Source organism: Nelusetta ayraudi, unplaced genomic scaffold (assembly GCF_046127955.1).
Source record: "Nelusetta ayraudi isolate G7.1 ecotype Tasmania unplaced genomic scaffold, CSIRO-AGI_Nayr_v1 ptg000003l, whole genome shotgun sequence".
NCBI lineage: Eukaryota > Metazoa > Chordata > Actinopteri > Tetraodontiformes > Monacanthidae > Nelusetta > Nelusetta ayraudi.
Window position 1 is genome coordinate 1,122,747 of NW_027466053.1, and position 20,034 is coordinate 1,142,780.

At 45.0% G+C, this 20,034-nt stretch overlaps 1 protein-coding gene across 1 annotated transcript; it reads right to left on the reverse strand.

The window, feature by feature from the left end:
* Positions 1-3,973: 3,973 nt before the first annotated feature.
* Positions 3,974-15,864, reverse strand: pde11al (phosphodiesterase 11a, like). Its single transcript, XM_076027596.1, has 20 exons — positions 14,660-15,864; positions 13,812-13,970; positions 12,569-12,658; positions 11,672-11,812; positions 11,503-11,567; positions 10,180-10,300; positions 9,990-10,065; positions 9,830-9,897; positions 9,615-9,707; positions 8,776-8,826; positions 8,513-8,659; positions 8,336-8,443; positions 7,917-8,026; positions 7,749-7,839; positions 7,283-7,383; positions 6,995-7,072; positions 6,847-6,910; positions 6,486-6,560; positions 6,297-6,380; positions 3,974-6,200 (listed from the first exon to the last, which is right to left on the reverse strand). Exons 1-20 carry the CDS (start codon positions 15,566-15,568, stop codon positions 5,979-5,981), a joined length of 2,853 nt encoding a protein of 950 aa, XP_075883711.1. The 5' UTR covers positions 15,569-15,864; the 3' UTR covers positions 3,974-5,978.
* Positions 15,865-20,034: the final 4,170 nt, after the last annotated feature.

Sequence of the window (20,034 nt, forward strand, 5' to 3'; positions counted from 1 at the left end):
GTAATTATCAAGTGCACACTGAATTATTTAGAGGCAAATTTATCTTTTGTTTCAAATTTTGGCAGATTGTAAAAATGGGAATTTGTACACAATATTTTGTAATGAAGTATTTATGGACATTGACCATGAAAATAAAAAGACAAACATGCAGTTTGTTTCAGTGGCTTACTAATAGGCCGACATGACTGCAACTCAGTGTCTAAATGTTCCCGTTTTACCCATCTCTGAATAAATAAATCATTTAACGTTGAAAAAACAAAATCGTGACTTGACTGTTCTTGTTTTCCAGCTCTGTCATCACGTGAGTGCCGATGGAGATGGAGATGGAGATGGAGCGCTGGGTTCAGTGAGAGGAGCCTCCGCCTGCTTCTGCCCCGTGGCTGCTGATGAGTCAACCCCACTCAGCGTCTCTTCACACTGCCCTCACAAAGAGCCGTGGTCATTCCGGAGCAGGGCGGAGACGGCAGGAAGTGCTTATTCTCCAACAACAAAAGGTGTTTCAGACGCGTTTCATCACCTGAAAGCCTGGTCGAGGCAGGAGGTGCTGATTGACTGCACCGGTGGGTCTAGAGGTCACACAGCAGCGTTTGTCTTCATTTATCCGTCAGGGTTAAAATGGACCACGGCATCTGCTCTGGACAACTTATCTCGGAGCGCCGAGTCAGAGAACCGGAATAATGTCTGATCCTTAAAAGTTCAAAGGCTTCTTTCTGAGCCGGTCGTAAGTTTCCCTGCGCTCCCGGGGAGGGAGAGCCGCTCACTTTACTGTCCTCGACAAATCACCAGGGTAGAGCGTGATTTAAAAAGCGGCACGTCACACACTCTCTTTTCCTCCCTTATCTTATATTTTCCGTAACACCACCCTGACTGACACCTCTGGCCCTCTGGCTCTGGATTGTTTCAGTCTGTGCGGGGCTATTACTGCTGTACACGAGTCTGCTGGAGCCAGTGTTGGGGATTTACCCCCTGCTGACAGACAGGAAATCAAAACTTATCAAAACTCTTTAGAAGAGTCGTAAAGCATTTGTTCGCATGTTTGCATTGGAACGCCGCCCATCCCCCTCCTCCACGTGTATGTACATATGCCCCAAGTGTATCCACACCCAATTGTTAATTGGGTCTAAACTTTAGACCCATTAGAATTTCTGAAAGCCAGAGTCACCATCACTCGTGAAATGTTTCCAGTCCTCTTTCTTCCTCTGTGGGCCTTCTCGTTGACGCTCTGATCATTTCCGTCAGCTTCATACTGATCTTTAATTCCAGTGATGGTAACTTGTGTCAGTGGTTCTTTTTGAAACATCCTCCTATCTTGGATTTGCAGTTCAACTGCATTTTTATACTTTCAGGAGCATTTTAGAATTAATTTACTTTCTTCAAAGTTTAGTCTGTTTGCCACCATGAAATGCGTTTAATCTGAAAAGAAAAGAAACAATTGCTGCTTAAGTGTGCATTCGTATTTTTTGGGGATACCATTTGTATATTTAAAATTTTAAATCATTTTTTATTTAAAAGCAATTATCTTGAAAACTACTAAATTAAAATTATTATTATTATTTTGCCAAAATTATTGGCCTGTGAAATGATGTCAAATTTTTTGGGACACCCAGTAAACGTGTGTGTGTGTGTGTGTGTGTGTGTGTGTGTGTGTGTGTGTGTGTGTGTGTGTGTGTGTGTGTGTGTGTGTGTTTGCGCGCGCGATTATGATAATGATATATCCTCATATATCATTCATGTATAATTTAGAATTTTTGTAATTTATATCATAATTAATATGCATTGCACTGTGTTGGTGAAAGTGTGAATTTAATGAAGTCACCATATGCAGATGTGTGTGATATAAAAAATACAACGTGTTGGAACACAAGCAAATACATACTTAGAATAAATAATGCATCATGCGGTGACCAATCTGGACACGGCGCCATTATCAGCCAGAGCTGCATGAATATTCATGGTCTGCTTTACACTGACGCGTCTGCGTGGCTTCGCTTTCAACACTCCAGCTTCTAAAAATAGGAGCAAAACTTTTTCAACGCAATTGGAAAAAGCCTAAATAAGCACCGCCTGTTCTCACTGTTCTGACTGTGATTCACGCACACAAACACACCCATCCGAAGCTCACTGTTGCTTTCACTCACAGGCTGCGGCATGTATTTTTTTCATTTTATTCAAGGCGAAAGACTCTGGATACAAACAGAATATTTTACAGATTATTGAATAATCTCTCATGCACATCTCTGAGGTACATATATATATATTTTTTTTTTCTTCTGTAGCCAGTTGTGTCTTTCTCTTCTACATATGGAGCAGTATGTCAGCCTGAATAGGCGAGAGAGGCGATGTGTTTGCAGGAGGGATAGAACAGAAAAAAAATATATCAGAGAAGAGAAAGGCCGAGATCAAAGACCGGAGAGGAGCAACACCACATATCAAAAATTGAGCTTGGAAGGCTTTCCCTCCTCTCACCCTCCTCTCCCTCTCCTGCCCCCCCACCCCCCACACCCCCTCCAGATCGTCGACCCAAAGGAGAATAAACTCAATCCAGTGTTAAATTATAGATTAAGGCCCGGCTCTGGCGATGGCTCGGCAGCTGGCGGCTGCAGAGTTCTACACACTTCTGCCGCCGCCGCCGCCGCCGCCGCTGCTGCTTCCTCTGTTGCCTCACCTCGCTGCCTTATTAAAACCAACATCAAACATTTCTCCACAGCGCGAATGACGGGATTTAAAAGAGACTGCATGAATATGTAGCGCTCCGCTCGACAATGCGCTGTCTGTGCGAGGCTGCGGGTGGACGGCCGGCTCTGTGGAGATGCGTTCGTGCTCACCGTGACTTTTCAGGTCACTGCTGCCCTCCTCCCCCTCTTCCACCACAAACACAAACATACACACACTCACACACACACACACACACACACACACACACTCACACACACGCACACACACACACGCACACCCCTCACCATCGCGTTGGTGATCTTTTATTCACTGCTTCTCTCTTCCGCCCAATGACAGGCTCGGAGAGCGCTCGTTAACTTTTCTTTTTATGGAAGTGCAACGTGAGCAGTCACCCTCTGACTGAATTGAAACCCCATAAGAAAGTGTGGTAGAGGGGGAGAATAAGGGTCTTTAAGTCAATAGTGGCCAGACAGTTACTTTGGAGTCAACTGTGCCAAAGTTGTAACTTGGTCCTTCTTCATCAACCCTTTATTAACGGCTCTTGAAATAGATCTACTGTGCCCTTGTTCCAGCCAGCGCTACTGTTCTATATTGCGCGTCATACTCACTCTGACAGAATGTTCACAAGAGAGCAGGACAAGAATAGAGGCGACTTGCTAGCTGTGATATTTCTAATTTTACCCCCCTGAGCCTCGTGAGATTCCCATAAATACAAAGCTACCTCCACCACTCCAACACCAATCAACAATCACAGAGAGCCAATATCTATTAGACAAATCAAAAAAAAAACATTTGGTTTGCACTCCTATTTTATTTCATCTACAGTGGAGCTATTCCAGGAAGATGGTGCAACCACATGACAGCGGAAGATCAGAGCTCTCCCTCTCTCACTCTCTCTCTCTCTCTCCCTCTCCCCCTCCCCCCCCCTTTTTTTTTCTTTAACTTTCTTTTTTAAAAAGGAGACTGAAACTCCTAGGTTCTCAAGGAATCGCCCCCAGTTGCAGATATACTGGATTTCATTCACCCCCACCCATGGTCGGGAGCTTTGGGTGATGACCATAAAAACAAGGTTGCGGATACAAGATGCCGAAATGAGTTTCCTCTGTAGGGTGGCTGGGCTAGAGCACCCTTAGGGACAGGGTGAGGAGCTCAGGGTGAGGAGCTCAGGGTGAGGAGCTCAGGGTGAGGAGCTCAGGGTGAGGAGCTCAGGGTGGGGAGCTGGGTCACCCGGGAGGAGCTTGGAGTAGAGCCGCTTCAGTTTGGGATGCCTCCTGGAGGCCTCCCTGGGGAGGTGTTCCAGGCATTTTCCCACTGGGAGGAGACCTCGAGGAAGACCCAGGACACGCTGGAGGGACCGGGTCTCCCGGCTGGCCTGGGAACACCTTGGGGTCCCACTGGATGAGCTGGAGGAGGTGACTGGGGCCAGGGAAGTGTGGGTGTCTCTGTTGAGACTGCTGCCCCCGCGACCCGACTCCGGATAAAGCGGCATAGAAGACGGATGGACATCAGTCAGTGTCTCTGCCCCTGTTAATCCTCTTCCATCATGACTCGCAGTGCTTGTGTCAGTCATCCTCCAAATGTTTACATCACCATCATGCCTCCGGTCACACCTCACAGCTGTACTCGTGTCTTTTAATTATCCGTCAATCGGTGCAGTTATGTTGTGCTGTCAGGATTTTCTGCTCCCTGATCACTTTTTTGACATTTCAAGCAGCCTTTGGAACAGCTGAGCACAGAACACAACCACTGCACGAGTCAGTTTTTGCATCAAAGCATTTTATTGGCGAAAGCAGCCTCAATTGATCCCTCTCATCTGAAACGCAGCTCTCTGTCTTTTTCGTCTCCGGGAGGGTATTTTAAGTGAGCAGAGTATAAATAGAAGAAAATGCCAATTGTACGTAAAACACGTCAAGTGAAGTCCACCGTATGAAAAATAACGAGTGTATAATTTTGGTACAGTCTGTGATCGAAAATAGAAATCTTTATCTGTTGAGGACAGTGCAGCGACAATATACTCAGGTAGGGACACGTCTACTTTTCTGAACAGCGGCTCCATGCAAAGCAAATCTCATCGGGCAAAAGGCATCAAGATAATGTTCAGGGTAAACATCAAACATAAAACATGCACTTGCAACACAATCATCATGCTGCCCAGTCAGAAAATATTGTCATGAGATAAATACAGACACCGTCTAGCCTCCGTTCAGGCCACTTGAAATAGTTTTATACACAACACTGAAGAATTCAAAGCCTCTCAAACTCAGTTTGCAATCAATCGAATGTCTTTACTGCTACTTTTTGCATTTTTTTCCCCCCTCTTTTATTTTCAGTCAGCTGATTTAGACCAACATGGCATGGACTTGTAGTCTTACAGATCTCTGTTAAAAATGCCCCCCCTAACCCCCATAAATACATAAATAAATAAATAAATAAATAAATAAATAAATAAATGATCTTCAAGTCCAGATGGACAAGACAGAATCTTGACATCTGGACTTCATTGAGTACAATTTCCTTGAGTTAAAACAAACCCTGTGCATCGGAAAAATAAGTTTCCTAACGGGCAACAATGAAAATTTCTCTACCAAGGATTAAAAAAAATTGGCTGACTTTTTATCCTCATCCACAAGTGGCTCTTTGTACATATTACTGACACTGCACATGCATGCATTTCACAGAGCAAGGTGATTTTTAAAAGGCTTGAGTAAGCAACAGCCAACGACGCCATGAACACTTTCCATGCAGCGTAATGATTTGCAACAGAGGTAAGACAGCTCATCGGTAAACATTCAGGAACAAGGTCATGCCCCGGTCTACATTCAAACTGGCAATCATCGAGAACTCACAGTGATTCTTTTTGTTTGTCTGTTTGCTTGTCTTGTAAAGGCATTCCAGTGGGTGTGCGGCTCTGAGTCAGTAAACATCAAGTCTTTACACATTCGCCCACCTCTCAGTGGCGCTAATGTGTAAGGTTCGCCGTGGGAGCGTGAGACAGTTTGCAAATAGGTAGGTAGATACAGTAGGTGGGGCTGCAGGCTGAATATAGGAAATGACCCTTTAAATTGGGTTGCACCAGCAGGAATCACCTGGGATCCTGAGTTTAGCATCGTGACTCCTTGAAGAGGTAATGTGCACAGCGGATTTCACATTTACAGAATGTGTTAAGGTAGCACAGGGCAAGTGGACAAACCCATGTGTCAACTCTTTCATAAATGAGCCTGTTAATGACAATCACCCAGCTGTGCTTATATATATCTTAGTGGTCTGTCACTAACTAGCGCTGGTTTAACATCAAACCTCAGTCACTCTACTTCCGCTGCGGACTTGGTGTCTTGAGCCTGCTGCTGACTGGCTTTTGCATTTTCCTGGGATTCAGGGCTGTGAAGGGGAGTGTCAGCACCCTGACTTGGGAGAGACGCCCTGCGGGTCTGCTTATAGGACAAGTGGAGGTCCTGCCACTTTTTTCGATTGGCGTCTATTCCATCGACCATCGGCTGCAACTTCCTGTTGAGCTTCAGCAGTGCCTTGGAGGGAAGGTGGGAGAGCACGAGTGATATATCGACACCCCAATGATGTGTGTGTGTGTGTGTGTGTGTGTGTGTGTGTGCTTCTGTGCTTACCTGATATAGAGGTGAACATATCCCATCAATCCATTCCAGTTGCAGGGCCGGCAACTCGTCTTTACGATTGCGGTCAAATATAGGCTGCAGGGAGATTGTAACTTAAAACCTTTGTTATGTTGATGGAATGAATGATGATTGAAGGATGAGAAATAATTCCACAAACAGCAGAACGTGTTGTCAACTTACAGCTGGGGTCAGCTTCAACTCGGACCTCTCTCTGTCCCCCTGCTCAAAGAACTCACTTGTCACCAGCTCTGCAACCTTTGGACACAAACACCCAGTCATCCTCATTTTCTTTATCTTTATATAGTTTTTTTTTTTTTTTTTTTTTAAATCAAGTTTGCTAAAGTTTGATTGAATCTTTATCTGTTGTGTCTTACATTTCAAAATAAAAGCACAATCCTAGAGGTAGGAAGTTTTATTTGGTATATTCTGTGACTGAGAACAGTTTGCTGAGGTTAATTTTGCTGAAAATAAGAAACTTTGTGTTAAAGAAAAAATCTGTTACCTACAAAAAAAGCAAAGACAGTACAGAAAGCCTTCAAACCTGTTTAGATATTTTCCAAGGACGAGTGACAGCACCCAGATCGCACGCAGTCATCAGCATGGACCTGATGACATTGCATTAGTGTCATTTGCGTCAACTCATACAGAGGTTTTATTTCATTGGTTTTATTCAGCGACGGGACAGAAACCTGAGTGCTTCTCTGTGGCCGTCATCCGTCCATTTGAATTCCCCAGACAGAACACACTCAAAGAACTTAGTTCTTCTCCTTAGAATGCAATGAGACAGTCAATTGTAAGGAGAAAGTAGACACACAAGAACAAATTCAAAGACTATTTCAAAGACTTTGTTTGGTGCGAAATTGATAAATGCTCAATTTCTACCGAAGAAGTTGTTCAGCAGGGTTTAAAAGGTATTTCTGTTTATTTGCCAATAAAAAAATACTTTGGCACCGTATCCACTAAAAAAGAGGACTTACTCAAAGTGCAAAGTAAGGTCTGTGGAGAGAATAGCCTGCTTCAATAGTTGCATCATGTTGCTATACTCCTTAGAGCAGAGGTTTGCAAAGATATTGTGACCCTGTGAGAAACAATGGAAAAACAGTCCACGTACACCAACAGAAAAAAAACAAGCTTGGGTGAGTAACAGTGCCATAATGCCTCCTTCCAGTCAATGCATTGAACAATTCATCCCTCACTGTCGGATGAAGCTCTCATTATTGGTTCTAATTGTGTATGTTTATAGACTTTGTTAGCAGAAATCGATAATGAACATGCTTCCAGGATGATCTTTCCACCTCTACTTGCCACCAACTCTTGGCTAGCCTGGTAACTAAGACTAAGTTAATGAGGTTCGCTCACTTTAAAAAAACATTAGCAAATGCTTTGATTATGGGAAACCTCAGAATACAGAGCACTGTAGTTAAAGAGCGATGATAATCTGACCTCACTTTGTAGAATCATGACTGCATGGTTGAAGTGATGGTGCTCCAAAGTGGCTGAGGTCCCGTACAGCAGAGCCAGAGCAGAACCTGTCCTATAGAACAGAAAACCCAGAGTGTGTAATTAACGCGGCATCTGCTCCATATCTAACCCCAAGCTGAGCTCACTTACTTGGCTTGAAATGCATTGTTAGTGCCTCTGTGATCCAAATCGTGACATAGACAGCCGACCATCAGAGCCAGAATCTCCGCATCAGATAGGACATCCTGAAAGGTGGCTGTCTATCAGAGACAAAACACACAGATCTTACCCATCATATATGGACAATGAGAAGATGACCTCCTTTTTTATATGATCCAATCAAATGGGATGTAAAAGTAACGGATATCTAATCATCGCATCCACCCAATGGAATAGGATGGGAAAGCAGAAGCATAGCATTGGTCCGACCTCTAACCTAACCGTAACCCTAATGACAGGTCGGACAAATGCGCAATTTGTCGGACTAATGGGAAGTTCCCAGAAAAGCATAGTGTAACATTAGGCTCAGCGCTATAAACGCACAGCTTTTAGTGCTCAGTTCCACTTACTGTGATGATCACAAACATGCACTGTGACACATTGAAAGCGTGTCTCCAGTTGTGGTATGCCACGGTTCGGTAGTTCTTCCTCACAGTGAGAAGCCAGCGGCACAGAACCTACAAGGACATTCAGGAGTTACACGGCACACACATTTTGTTTTGCGCTCCGTACTACTCGTGCCTCACCTCATAGTCAATTTTAAACTTCTGAACAGCACCAAGATCCAGAAACATCCGCAGCGAGGCGGTGATCATGGCGTCGTTGTCCAGGGAGAAGTCGTTGAAGTGGAACTCATCGATGCCCAACTCAATGCCCAGGGGGATCTTAGCTGCCTTCAGGGGGGAGACGACACATCTGTCCATCACACCAGCAGTCGCGGCAGAATTCAGCCCTCGTAGGAGTTAGTGTTGCCTTGTTGTTTTCTGCATGTCACCCCTGTGGGAGTTACCTTGAGCCTGTCAACTTCTACTTTGGAGCAGGTTGCATGGTAGGACAACATCTGGAAACAAAGAGGACAGGTGACGCTGATGGTGACATCTGTTGGTCCTGATTGTCATTGAGCGCAATCGTTTCAAATCCGTTCAGAGTGTTCTGGGCCTTCTAGTCAATATGGAAACGCATCAGGTGTTTAGAGACAGAGAAGCAGATCACGTATTGTAAACTCAGGAGTGTGTGTTCTGGCAGAAACAGGTGAGCGGACTGGCGCATGTATCCATCGTGAATAATTGAGTGCAGCTGAAATATTTATCACAGAGAAGCATAAAAAATGTTTGCTGAGGACAATATGGCAGTGGGCGGAGGAGCAGAATGCAGGTGGACTGACTTGTGATTAGCTTGCTTAGGATTAGCATCACTCACTCTGACTGCTTTATTTAAAGTTTATCTTTGAAGATATGTAAATATTGTGTCCATTTTTTACATACTAAATAAATTCAAACAAAATAGTTAAAATCATCAATCCAACTCCAGAAAAGATCACTTTTAGCTCTCTTTTTACAACCTGTTCTCACAAGTAAGCAGTGCTGTTTAATCACTGGAGACCCATGTTGAAAAACTCTGGTAAAGTGAGTTTTTTTGGACCTTTAAATACAACCGAGCCAATATCTGTATAATTTATTGCATTTTAAGATAACAAGTCACATTTTGTGAATTTCAATGCCGTCGATCGTTACCAAATATGCGTAAAAATATACTGTATATGTATTTTAGGTACCTTATTTGTATGTCAGTTTGATTGTTGAAAAAGGGAAAGCAAGTTGTAAATAATCAATAGTCGGCTGGTCTTACATCGAGTGCTACAGACTGTTTGGCCCACGTCTTCTTAACTTGGTTGTACATCATTGTGTTATTGATTCCAAGTCCGCAGAATATCACAAAAGACTGCAAACAAGGGGCGGGAGGCGGCAGAGGGTAAGAAACAAATGCAGAATATGCCTTTCAGCAACAGCAAACTTTAAATGAGAACAGCAGAGCTGTACTGCAGGCAGTCGGAGAGCACTGACCTCAAACAGCCTCTGATCTGCATCGTTGAAGGTCTTCCTGTCCAAACGATTCAGAATTTGCGCCACGCCTGTGGAAAGGGCACGTTCAACAACCGCTTGTCACGCGAAAACAGTTTTCTCCATGACAACTCATAGATTTTTTTTTCTCTGGTTTGCTTACCAATTATCTGATGAGTTCGATTCCAGATAGGGACACACAGCACCGATCGGATGTGGAACCCCGAGGCCTGATCTGCCTGTTAAAGAGAGGAATCAATGAGAGGGAGCGAGGCCCAGCGCCGCAGTCACACACAGGATGTGCTCGTGCATTCGTTGGGACCTCCTGATGGGGTCAAGCAGGGTGAGCAGACCTCGGCGTCGAAGCGCGGGTCCTGACACACGTCGCTGATGTTGACGGGCAGCCCTGTGGAAGCCACCAGCTCGGCGATGCTGTTATTGATCAGCCAATCGGAGCACGATAGCTTCTCCATGCTGGTGGGGAGAAACAGCAGTAGACACTCTGGTTGTCTGCTCATTCTCTGCTGTGGCACCTCTTAAAGGTCCAGTGTGTAAAAAAATTTAAGTAAGCCCGGTGTTTAAAGGTCCAGTGTGTAATACTTGGCTTGATTTACAATTTTCATAGCGATAAAAGCTTAACACACTGCCCATAAATACCTTAATAAAAGTGTATAATCGCAGTACAATAAAATAAATTTGATTTTCCTACCCATAGAGTGGTTCTTATTTATATATTAGAATATACAGAGAGCAAGGGTCTTGCTGCCATCATGCGTTGCCATGTTTCTAAGGAAGCCTGGTGTGGACAATCCAGCTGCCTGACAGCGCGTTTCCTAAGTAAGGTGACTGCTCGCATCTTCAAATAAACCAACAAAGAAGAAGGTGGACGGGGTATCCATGGGTTTGGGTGCACAGTAGTTCACTGGCAAGCTCGGCAGAGCAATCTAAGATGGAACCACTTGATGTCGCTGTTTCTTCTTTATAATCTCCAAATATTCCACACTTAACCTTTAAAGGAAGACCACCCGACAGCACGTTTTGTATTCAGGCCACTATGAGGTGAGTTTCCTTAAAAAATATCGGTGCAAGATGGCAGCTAACTAGCGAAACCCTTATTGCTCTATGTATATTCTAATATACACTACCTGTCAAAATTTGGAAACACCCTATGAATTGAATGTCTTTTCTTTCATTTTCGTGACTATTGACATGAGACTGAAGGCATCAAAACTACATATGAACACACATGGAATTATGTAGGAAACAATAAAAGTGTCAAATAATTCAAACACGTTTTATATTTCAATTCTTCAAAATAGCCACCTTTCATAAAAAGCCTATTTAGATTTATTTAATGTGTTTTTCTTTCCTGCATAATTACATTTATCTTGCTCATATATTGGTTGTCTTCGGTATCTATCTGCAGTGTAGAAAGATAAAAAAAAAGAAATTGCATGAGAAGGTGTGTCCAAACCTTTGACTAGTAGTGTATTTGAGAACCGTTCTAAGGGTAGGAAAACCAAGTTAGCTTTATTGTACTGCGAGTATACACTTTTAATAATGTATTTATGTGCAGTATGTTCAGCTTTTGCCAATGTAAGAATAATAAATCAAGCTAAATTTTACACACCGGACCTTTAACGTCTCCTGTTTGTCTTTTGCAGTGTTTCATTCACCTGATGTCGTGGTCCATGTTGCACAGCGGAGACATGAGCTCAAAGGTCTTTGAGAACTTCACAACCTATGAAAAAAAAAGAAAGACATCCGTCACCTCAAGTGTCTGCAGCCACAAGGCAGGTGATTTCAAAATAATAAAAACCCGCCAAAGTGCCATGGGGCCCTGACCGGCGAGTCGATGTCCTCCAGGAGCAGCACGGAGCAGCGTTCACACTGCAGCAGGGTCAGCGCTCGCTGCATGATCTTCCTCACGATCTTCTCCAGGTCAGTCTGCTCCTCAAACAGGTCGTTGACCACCTCAAGCAGAGCCTGTGGCCTCACAAGGGACACTAATGACTTTCGCTGCCAGAGGAAATCCCTCTTTGGGCTGCGCCGTATCAGGAAAGCACGCAATAAACAATCAACCTTTTTCTAATTTTGTCATTTAGTTTATCAAGTAATGTTCAAATCCTCTTTTGATTTTGACTTTGCTGCTAATGTAATGCCCAGAGACTGAGATGACTCTGCAGACTTTGAAAAAAAGAAGTCGTTGTTTCAATCTCAATGTGTGTTGTGTTGACAATGAAGCTGGCGTTGCCGTCTGGCAGTTTAGTTTCTTTGGTTACTTGAGCAGAGAACATTTCCTTTCTTTCCATTTATTTCCCATCTTGTTGACTTTTCACTCCCTGCGCGCTCCTATTCCTGCTTAGAGTACCGCTCCATCTGACCATCCAAATATATTGTGCAAAGCGTAAAGGGCGCCTGCATTGTATATAAGCTTTTGCAGCTGGGACAGCTCTTTGCAATATCTGTATTACGCAGGTTAATGATTAATGGCGCGACGTGACTAATACTTCGATATATTGTGCAGTTGCAATCCCTTCGGAAGTAACAAAGTGCTTGCAGCGGCCATTCTGAAAGGCTCCAATAAACGTCATGTATTCAGAGGGGCCCAAGGTGAAATTAAAATGCTGTTTAAACACTGCTTTCTTTTCATGGACAGCAGAGCTGTATTGTTAGCCTGCGCTTCCCAGTGGCACAGGAAATAATTAAGTCTTGGTGGAAATGCAGCAATCACACTCTTACCCGACTCCTTTCATACTCCTTGCGAGACTCTGAGAACAGCTTGGCATTGGAAATTGATATTCCGCAGAACGGGAGATACATCTGCAGTACCTGTGTGAGCATAAAAAAACAATGTTGAATACAATACACACACTTTTACGCTTGTGTGTGTGTGTGTGTGTGTGTGTGTGTGTGTGTGTTAAAAATGTTTGGCGAAGGGGTGGCAGAGGAAAGTACAATGCCTTGATACTGTTCTCCTAAGTTGGATCTGTGTTAATAAAGGATTGATTTAGAGACATCAAGGGCCTTAAAATGTCTCAAGACATCTGCAGATCAAGATGTTTCTTCTATTTTAAGCATCTTTGTTGCTCAAAGGTAGCCGCTGTTTTAAATGAGCTTTCTTTAGAGTTCAGTTCCTCATTTACACTTATATATTTTCTTTAAAAAAAAACAAAACAACAACTCATAAAATAGAATTCTAAATCACTGCAGGTCCTAAAAGTGATGCGAAGGGTTCAGTCTGCACAGCAAGAGAATCGAGGTTACCTCAACTTCACTGTGCCCCCTTGTGGACACATCGTTGCATATTAGAGCGGCTCATCTTTTTAAAATTGAACTTTTTTATTGATTGTTTTTTTTAAATTTGTAAGAAGCCTTTTAAGAGGGCGTATCTGCAGTTTTTTTTTTTTTTTTTTTTTTTTATTACTTTTTTTTTTACTCAGGTCTAATTTTAGTTGGGAGCATCTTCTTACAATACTGGGATCAGGAATTAAATATTCTTGGACAATTCACCAGCTGGGTCAGTTTGAGCAGTCAGGACATGTAGATTGCAGAGAACCCATTTCAGATAAATGACCCAAGAAGCAATCACAGAAAATATCCATGCACTTCCCATACTGCGTCTTCATATATTCCAGAGCCAGACTTATTTAATGTTTAAAACTTGTGTAAGGGGCTTCTGAGAGGGCACTTTGGCTGTCTGCACAGCTATTTGGAAGACTTACAGTGCCAACGGCGTATTTAACTGCAAGGCTCAAGAGTTTTTATGAGATGTGTGTGCACGTGTGCGCACGCGCGCGTGTGTGTCTGTGTGTGTGTGTGTGTGTGTGTGTGTGTGTGTGTAGGAGACACTCCGTGCAGCCCAAGAATTCAATTTCAAATCCGTTTCCGAGAGGCCCCAAACGGTCAAAACACTATAATGACGCTGGGATGTTAAAACGCCAGTTGCATATTTCTCCTCTACAACCCCCTGGCGGATCCTCACCTTCTCATCATCCTCAGTGAAGGGGGCGCCCATGGGATTTTTGTTGATTGCCTGCACGACGCCAATGACTTCTCCATCGCTGTTGCAGATGGCCATGCAGAGGATGGACTGAGTCTTGTAGCCGGTCAACTTGTCGATCTCATCGCTGAAGCGGTGGTCCTGCAAGAGCCAAGGCGACGTAACACATCCTTACATACGTGTTCCAGTCCAAAGAAGAACACATATATTATTGAGTGCCCCAATTAAGTACCATGCACGAGGGGGATAATTCATCATAGCCACCGAGCGCAGGAACCCTTGAATAATCAGGTGTCGCCTGGTGGCAATTCTGAGCTCGCGGTTCTGCAGGAGGCCTTTTCCTCGGACTGTATGCAGACACTATAGCCTCGCTCTCTGACACAGATCTACATTATTGCTATAATGGAGCTCAGGGGGATGCGCATCACCATGTTGCCATGGCCCAAGCAGCCCAGGGCAATGATATAATGATGCCGAGTTGCAACTTGGGGTGTGCAGTGAAATAGTAAGAAGCGGGTAGTAAGGCTTCCATTCCTGCTTCCATCTCCTTTGACTCCAACAAAGAGACTCCCCCCCCCCCCCACCCCCACCCCACCACCACCACCATATGATGAAAGTAATGATTTTCCCTCTCTCCAACTGGTGCGCCTTTCAGAACAACTAATTAGCTACAATATCCTTTTCATGTGCAGAAGTGTGGCCAACTGGGAGTTTGACTGCTCGTGCACAACTTTGATGTCTATAATCCGGGTTAAAAAAAAAAAAAAAAAAAAAGTCAAACCACTACATCATATGACAGTACCAATAAAGGCCGAATGAGTCACATTTACCTCGTAGGCGTTTGAGATGTTGACCGTCTCCCCGTGCTCGGCCACGTAGCCGATGATGCCCTTTCCCCACGGCACCTGCACCTCGTTGGAGTCCAGCGTGCTGGAGGAAGGTCTGACGGTGGTGCCCGAGTGCACGTCGAAGAACTTGGACACCAGCGTCCTCTTGTGCGCGGGTCCCTCCACCAAGAAGAGCGAGCACCTGTCCGCGTCCACCAGGATGCACACGTTGATGAGGATCTTGTAGCTGAGGTTGGTCAGGTCCAGGTCGTTGGAGATATCCTTGACCAGCTCCAGGAAGAACTCCCTCTCGTTGGTCTCCTTCAGCGTGTACTTGTAGTCGATGGCGCTGGACGCGTACTGGGGCACGTTGACCCTGGACTCCAGCAGCGCGCTCAGGATGTGCGCCGTGGTCGGGGGCAAGGAGCTGGCTTTGCGCAGGAGCGCGCGGCGCCTCATGCTGGACTGGGACTCATGCTCGCTCAGGCTCACGTGCTCGTCGTAAGTGCGGTGAGCCGTGGTGGCCTTGGACCGCGCAAAGTTCCGCCGCAGCTCCATGTGGGACGACCTACGCCTGAGTCCGTCCGGGTTGCCCGGCCACAGCGGCTCCCGGGCGGCGCCGCGTCGCTCCTCCTCCGCCACCGCCGCCGGGGACACTTTGGACGGCTGGTGCTGCTTCAGGCACCCGCTCACTTGCTCACATTTCGCCTTGCGGACGAGGTACTTCTCGAAGAGGTCCGGGTGACAGTCTAGAAACGCCTCCACGTCCGAGAAGTCGAACGTTGTCATGGTGAAAGACGCGAGCGAGAGTTTTTCCGGAGGAGCGCGCAGCCTTGGTGATGATGGTGATGATGCTGGTGCTGGAGCGCGTCTGTCTTCTCCTTCTCCGCGCAGCGATGTTCTCAGAAACATTTATTCATGAACTCTCCTCGGCTGAGTCTGTCCCCTCCACGCCGAGCTGGACGGCTCTGAGCAGATGCGGTCAAATGCATTCTGTTATATTGGAGACCAGATAGATGATGGTGGCTGAGAGACGAGCAGGAGGATCTGCCTGGAGACATCGAACTGTTCTGTGAAGGACTGTAGGCAAGAGATGTAGAACATACCAAGGACTCTTCACATTCTGGTAAATTCAGTCCGTGGAGAGAGAGAGAGAGAGAGAGAGAGAGAGAGAGAGAGAGAGAGAGAGAGAGAGGGAGAGAGAGAGAAAGGGGGGGGGTGGAGGTCGAATTTATTCAGTACTGTCAGAGACACATTCTTTACATGACTTTACATTCGGGATGGAACAAGGACAGTACTGTAAATACCTAGACATGTTTAATGGCTTATTGCCAGAGGGCAGCGTGAGGGCTACAGGGCGTTCTCACCATTTCAAAAGAAGAGAACACAGCCGTCAGCCAAGTCACTCACAAGACAAGGTTATTGATTCCTGAGGTAAATTGGATGCAGAATTCCTTTCACCGCCATTCGTAAGAATAACGTGTCTCCAGCTTGAGAGTGAACTCCCCAGAAATGATAAAAGTCCCCCCTTTATTTGCACTTTATATCAAATGTGTGATTAGCTCTTTGTGATGTCACCGAGGGCCATGATAGCTCTATTCGGTGTGTGGCGGCAACTTCCAGCCTGCTAAACAGCCTGTCCACTGGAACACCTTGCGGTTGCCTTGTGTTTGCCTTCAAGAAAAGGAGGGGTAGGCTGCAAACAGAGGGCTATATAAGCAGGCTTAATTAGTGGCGTGAAGTTGCTCTACTGGACTCTGGTATGGAAAGAAAAAGTCAATTCATTTTGCTCCAGAAATACCCTTCCTCCGTATGTCTTAATTTGACAGATGATTTCTGGTTCAGTTTGGGCTCCTAAATCCCAGAATAATATCAGACCTGTTGCACCCTGTTGCTGTTCTTGTCAGAATTGTCTGATTCTCAGAAAAACACATTATGCAATTGCATAATTGTTTTTCCCCCCAGAAATTCTGTGATAAAACACACTGTTTGGGAAGTCAACACTGAAGGCCGCTCGTTGACTACCTGGTTTTCACCCTTTGAACACGGCAAAGGTCCAACAAATCATCGTGTCAGCAGGAAGCTGAACCCGGAAGGGCGAAATCTCTTTGTCACACTATGTTTTCTGCTAATCTATAAAATTCTTTGAGATTGAAGAGAACAGTGCAGAGCAGCGTCAATGGAGTGGGGAAATAAAAAGACGGACCAGTGATGTGCGTTAACTTTTTGTTCACCCCAGAATGGTGAATATCTGGCTGTAATTTCCTTCCGTCCTTCTTGGTGAAGCCCAGTGTTGCACAGTGCACGGTGTGAAGGCAGTGCGCTTGTTTGAAATGGCCAGCTTCAACCCAGCATGAGAAAGCAAGTGCGTGTGTGTGTGTGTGTAAGAGAGAGAGGGAGAGAGAGAGGGAGAAAGGGAGAGAGGCGGTTGTGTATTACCTTGAAGTCAAGTAGCAAAGCCTCCCACACACTCACTCACACACACGCATAGAAACACCCACGCACTGGCTGGAGCTCTGTGGCTGCAACCACTGCAACACTCTGCTGCTGCTGCTGCTGCTGCTGTCTTGCAACTGGCTTCTGGTTCAACTGAATTAACCAATCAGTGATTCACTCGGAAAAGCCACTGTGTCTGAAGTCAAGAGCCAAATATTTTGTCTGTTATTCATTGTTTTATTTACTAACTATTTGAATTGAGCATTTTTTTTTAACTATTATTTTTATCTAGATTCAGAGGTGAGAAGAAAACTTCAAGGTTCCACATGTCTATTTTTTATTCCAGAAACTGGCGGATTTAATCTTCTGTTTACAGCCTCCCGATAACTTCAAGCAAAGGCCTTGATGTAGCTTTGAGATGCGTGACGAGGTGTGCATGAGACAATCTGAGAGGACGGAATCAAACACCTGTCGTTGATGTCGGTACTAACCTGAGCGAGGTAGCTGTGCCCTTTATGACATCACTAAGTGGAATGCCTACACATTGACACAAATTGCTGTTCGAAAACACTGGTTAGTGAGTTTAGAACCTGCAATTCTAACTTTGCACTGCAAAGCACCTTTGTATGCTTTTCTTTTTGAGTGAGACGTTTGAGAGTTTATTGATAGGACGACTTATTAAATACTGATTGAGTTGGATTTCCTTTTTGCTGCCCGGCCTAAAGCTCTGCAGGGGCTTACAATCAATTTGTGCATGTACCGGTAGAACGGCTGCAGGCGGCGGCGCATTTACAAAGCAGCGGCGAGAATCGTAATCCAGGCGCGGCGGCTCTGCCGGGGGGGCCGCAGCGCCGCGTAATTGGTTTGGTGGACTTAGCTCAAGCTGCTTGGTCGGACCTGAACATTTTGCTGAGACTTTCTTCAAGCCTCCTCCACCCCCGGGAATCCCAATTAAAAAGCAGAATGCAGAATTTGTGTCTTGTGGGGGCCAACAAACAAGGCGCGAGCCGCTGCTTGGAAGGCAGCAGCACGTGTCATGTCCGAGGAGGGGATTGATTAGGAGTCCTGGCCGCCTTCTGACGGAGGGCAGCTTTCTCAATACTCTTCTCGACTTTGACTTTTTTTAACAGCGCAGGGCAAATCAGTCATTCCACTCCCCTCTATGACCAACAGGATGAGACATGAGCACATTTTTTTTTCAGCGAGGGGATTTCTTCAACTCTTGTGTTGAATGTGGTATGAGTGTTGTGCGGCATGTGCCTTTTTTTTTTTTAATTATGGTTTTTAGTATTCATTGCTCTTTTTTTTATACGAATGCACCGAAGGAAGGCACAAACAAGAAACTGAAGATGTCACATTACGGGTGATTTTGGACCGTCTTCAGTCCATCCATCCATCCATCCATCCATCCATCCATCCATCCATCCATCCATTTCCAGTACCCGCTTATTCCTGAGCCCAGGGTCACGGGGATGTGCAGCAATAAATAGATTTTATTCCAACATACATTTTCTCTTATACCAAACCACCCTGACCTGAGGAGACAAGGTGATCTCTGGGGCTGAGGCAGCTCAGCAGACTGGCCGTCTTTGAGCAGATTTCACTGCTCACCACTGATAACATGGTATCACTGTGCGTCTGTGTCTCTGTGCTGCGTGAAAGACGATCCCTGTCACCAGACACCGTCCTCACACTGCCTGTATCCGGTGGCAGCACAGCGCCGGACACCGGCAGCAGCTCGGCCGCTCGTCTGCCAGCCGACCGACTTTTCATTAAGCCACGATCAGCTTATATCCGATCCGCACATGACGGTACGACGATCGACATTCGGAGCAGTGATTTTTTTTTTCTCTTCTTCTTTTTACTTTTAGATTTAAATCAATGCACCTCGATCCTCTGTTGTTACATCAGCACTTGAAATAGGACAGAACTAGTCCAGAAAATACAGGTATGGTGTTTCTGTTGTTGTTGTTGTTGGTGGTGGTGTAAACAAACCAAACGTGGGATGTTCCATCTTTGGTCTTTGGTCTTGACCTCGTGTGCTCACACTTTGCAGTGGGTTTGACTGGAGGTCACTCAGGTTGATGCTGTTTTTAGGTGCAATTTGTGTGTGTGTGTGTGTGTGTGTGTGCGTGTGCGTGTGTGTGTGTGTGTGTGTGTGTGTGTGTGTGTGTGTGCGCTTGTGTGTGTGTGAGGCAGGAACCCGGCTCCACCTCTGTGGTCGACTGTCTGCTGCTCTGTCAATGAGGGACTTAACTCGTCTTCTATGTGTTGGATCAGGAAGAGATTAGCGGAAAAAAGAAAAACAAATACAACAATAAAAATCTCTGGATCAGCCTCACACCTGGCCTGTTGACAGGTATAGTATGAAAAAACATGTTTGGAAAAAAAAAAAAAAAAGCCCTAAAATCTCATAATCGCATCTTTCGTTTTGAAAATTGTTTCTACATTATCCTTAAGATTTTTCATGTCACTGAAATTCTCTCAACCAAGTGTCAACGTCATTTTTCAGGTTAGTTCTCTGCCGTTACATTGAAATGACTGGAGCTCTGTGTCTGTAATTCTTGAGAAGCATGGAGGTGAACCAAAAACATTATTTTTTTCCTCATGGCACTCTGCCTGAATTTTCCCTTTTTTGGCCTCAGACTCTCTCTTTCATTCTTCTCTTTGCTGTTTAATCCAGGATTCTCTCCTTTATTTGGGCTCCAGCAGACAGATGGAGCCCAAGTCCTCACAAAACCAAGGCAATCTGTCTGATTTTAATGGTCATTATCAGCGCGGCAGTGGAGGAGCCATTTCATCCGGGTGAGCATTAAAAGAAGAAGAAAAAAAGTTTCTGCAGAGATAATCAAATATAGTTGCAGAATTAAACATTTAAGCATTTTACTCATCCAGTTTTAACCTTTTTTTCAAACCTGTTTCAACACAACCTTTCTGTATCA

Coding starts and splice junctions, on each gene's coding strand:
- pde11al (XM_076027596.1), bottom strand. CDS start 15,568: ATGTTTCTGAGAACATCGCTGCGCGGAGAAGGAGAAGACAGACGCGCT. Junction 10,066..10,179: donor ACCCGCGCTTCGACGCCGAG/GTCTGCTCACCC, acceptor TCTCTTTAACAG/GCAGATCAGGCCTCGGGGTT. Junction 6,911..6,994: donor GGCCACAGAGAAGCACTCAG/GTTTCTGTCCCG, acceptor CAATGTCATCAG/GTCCATGCTGATGACTGCGT.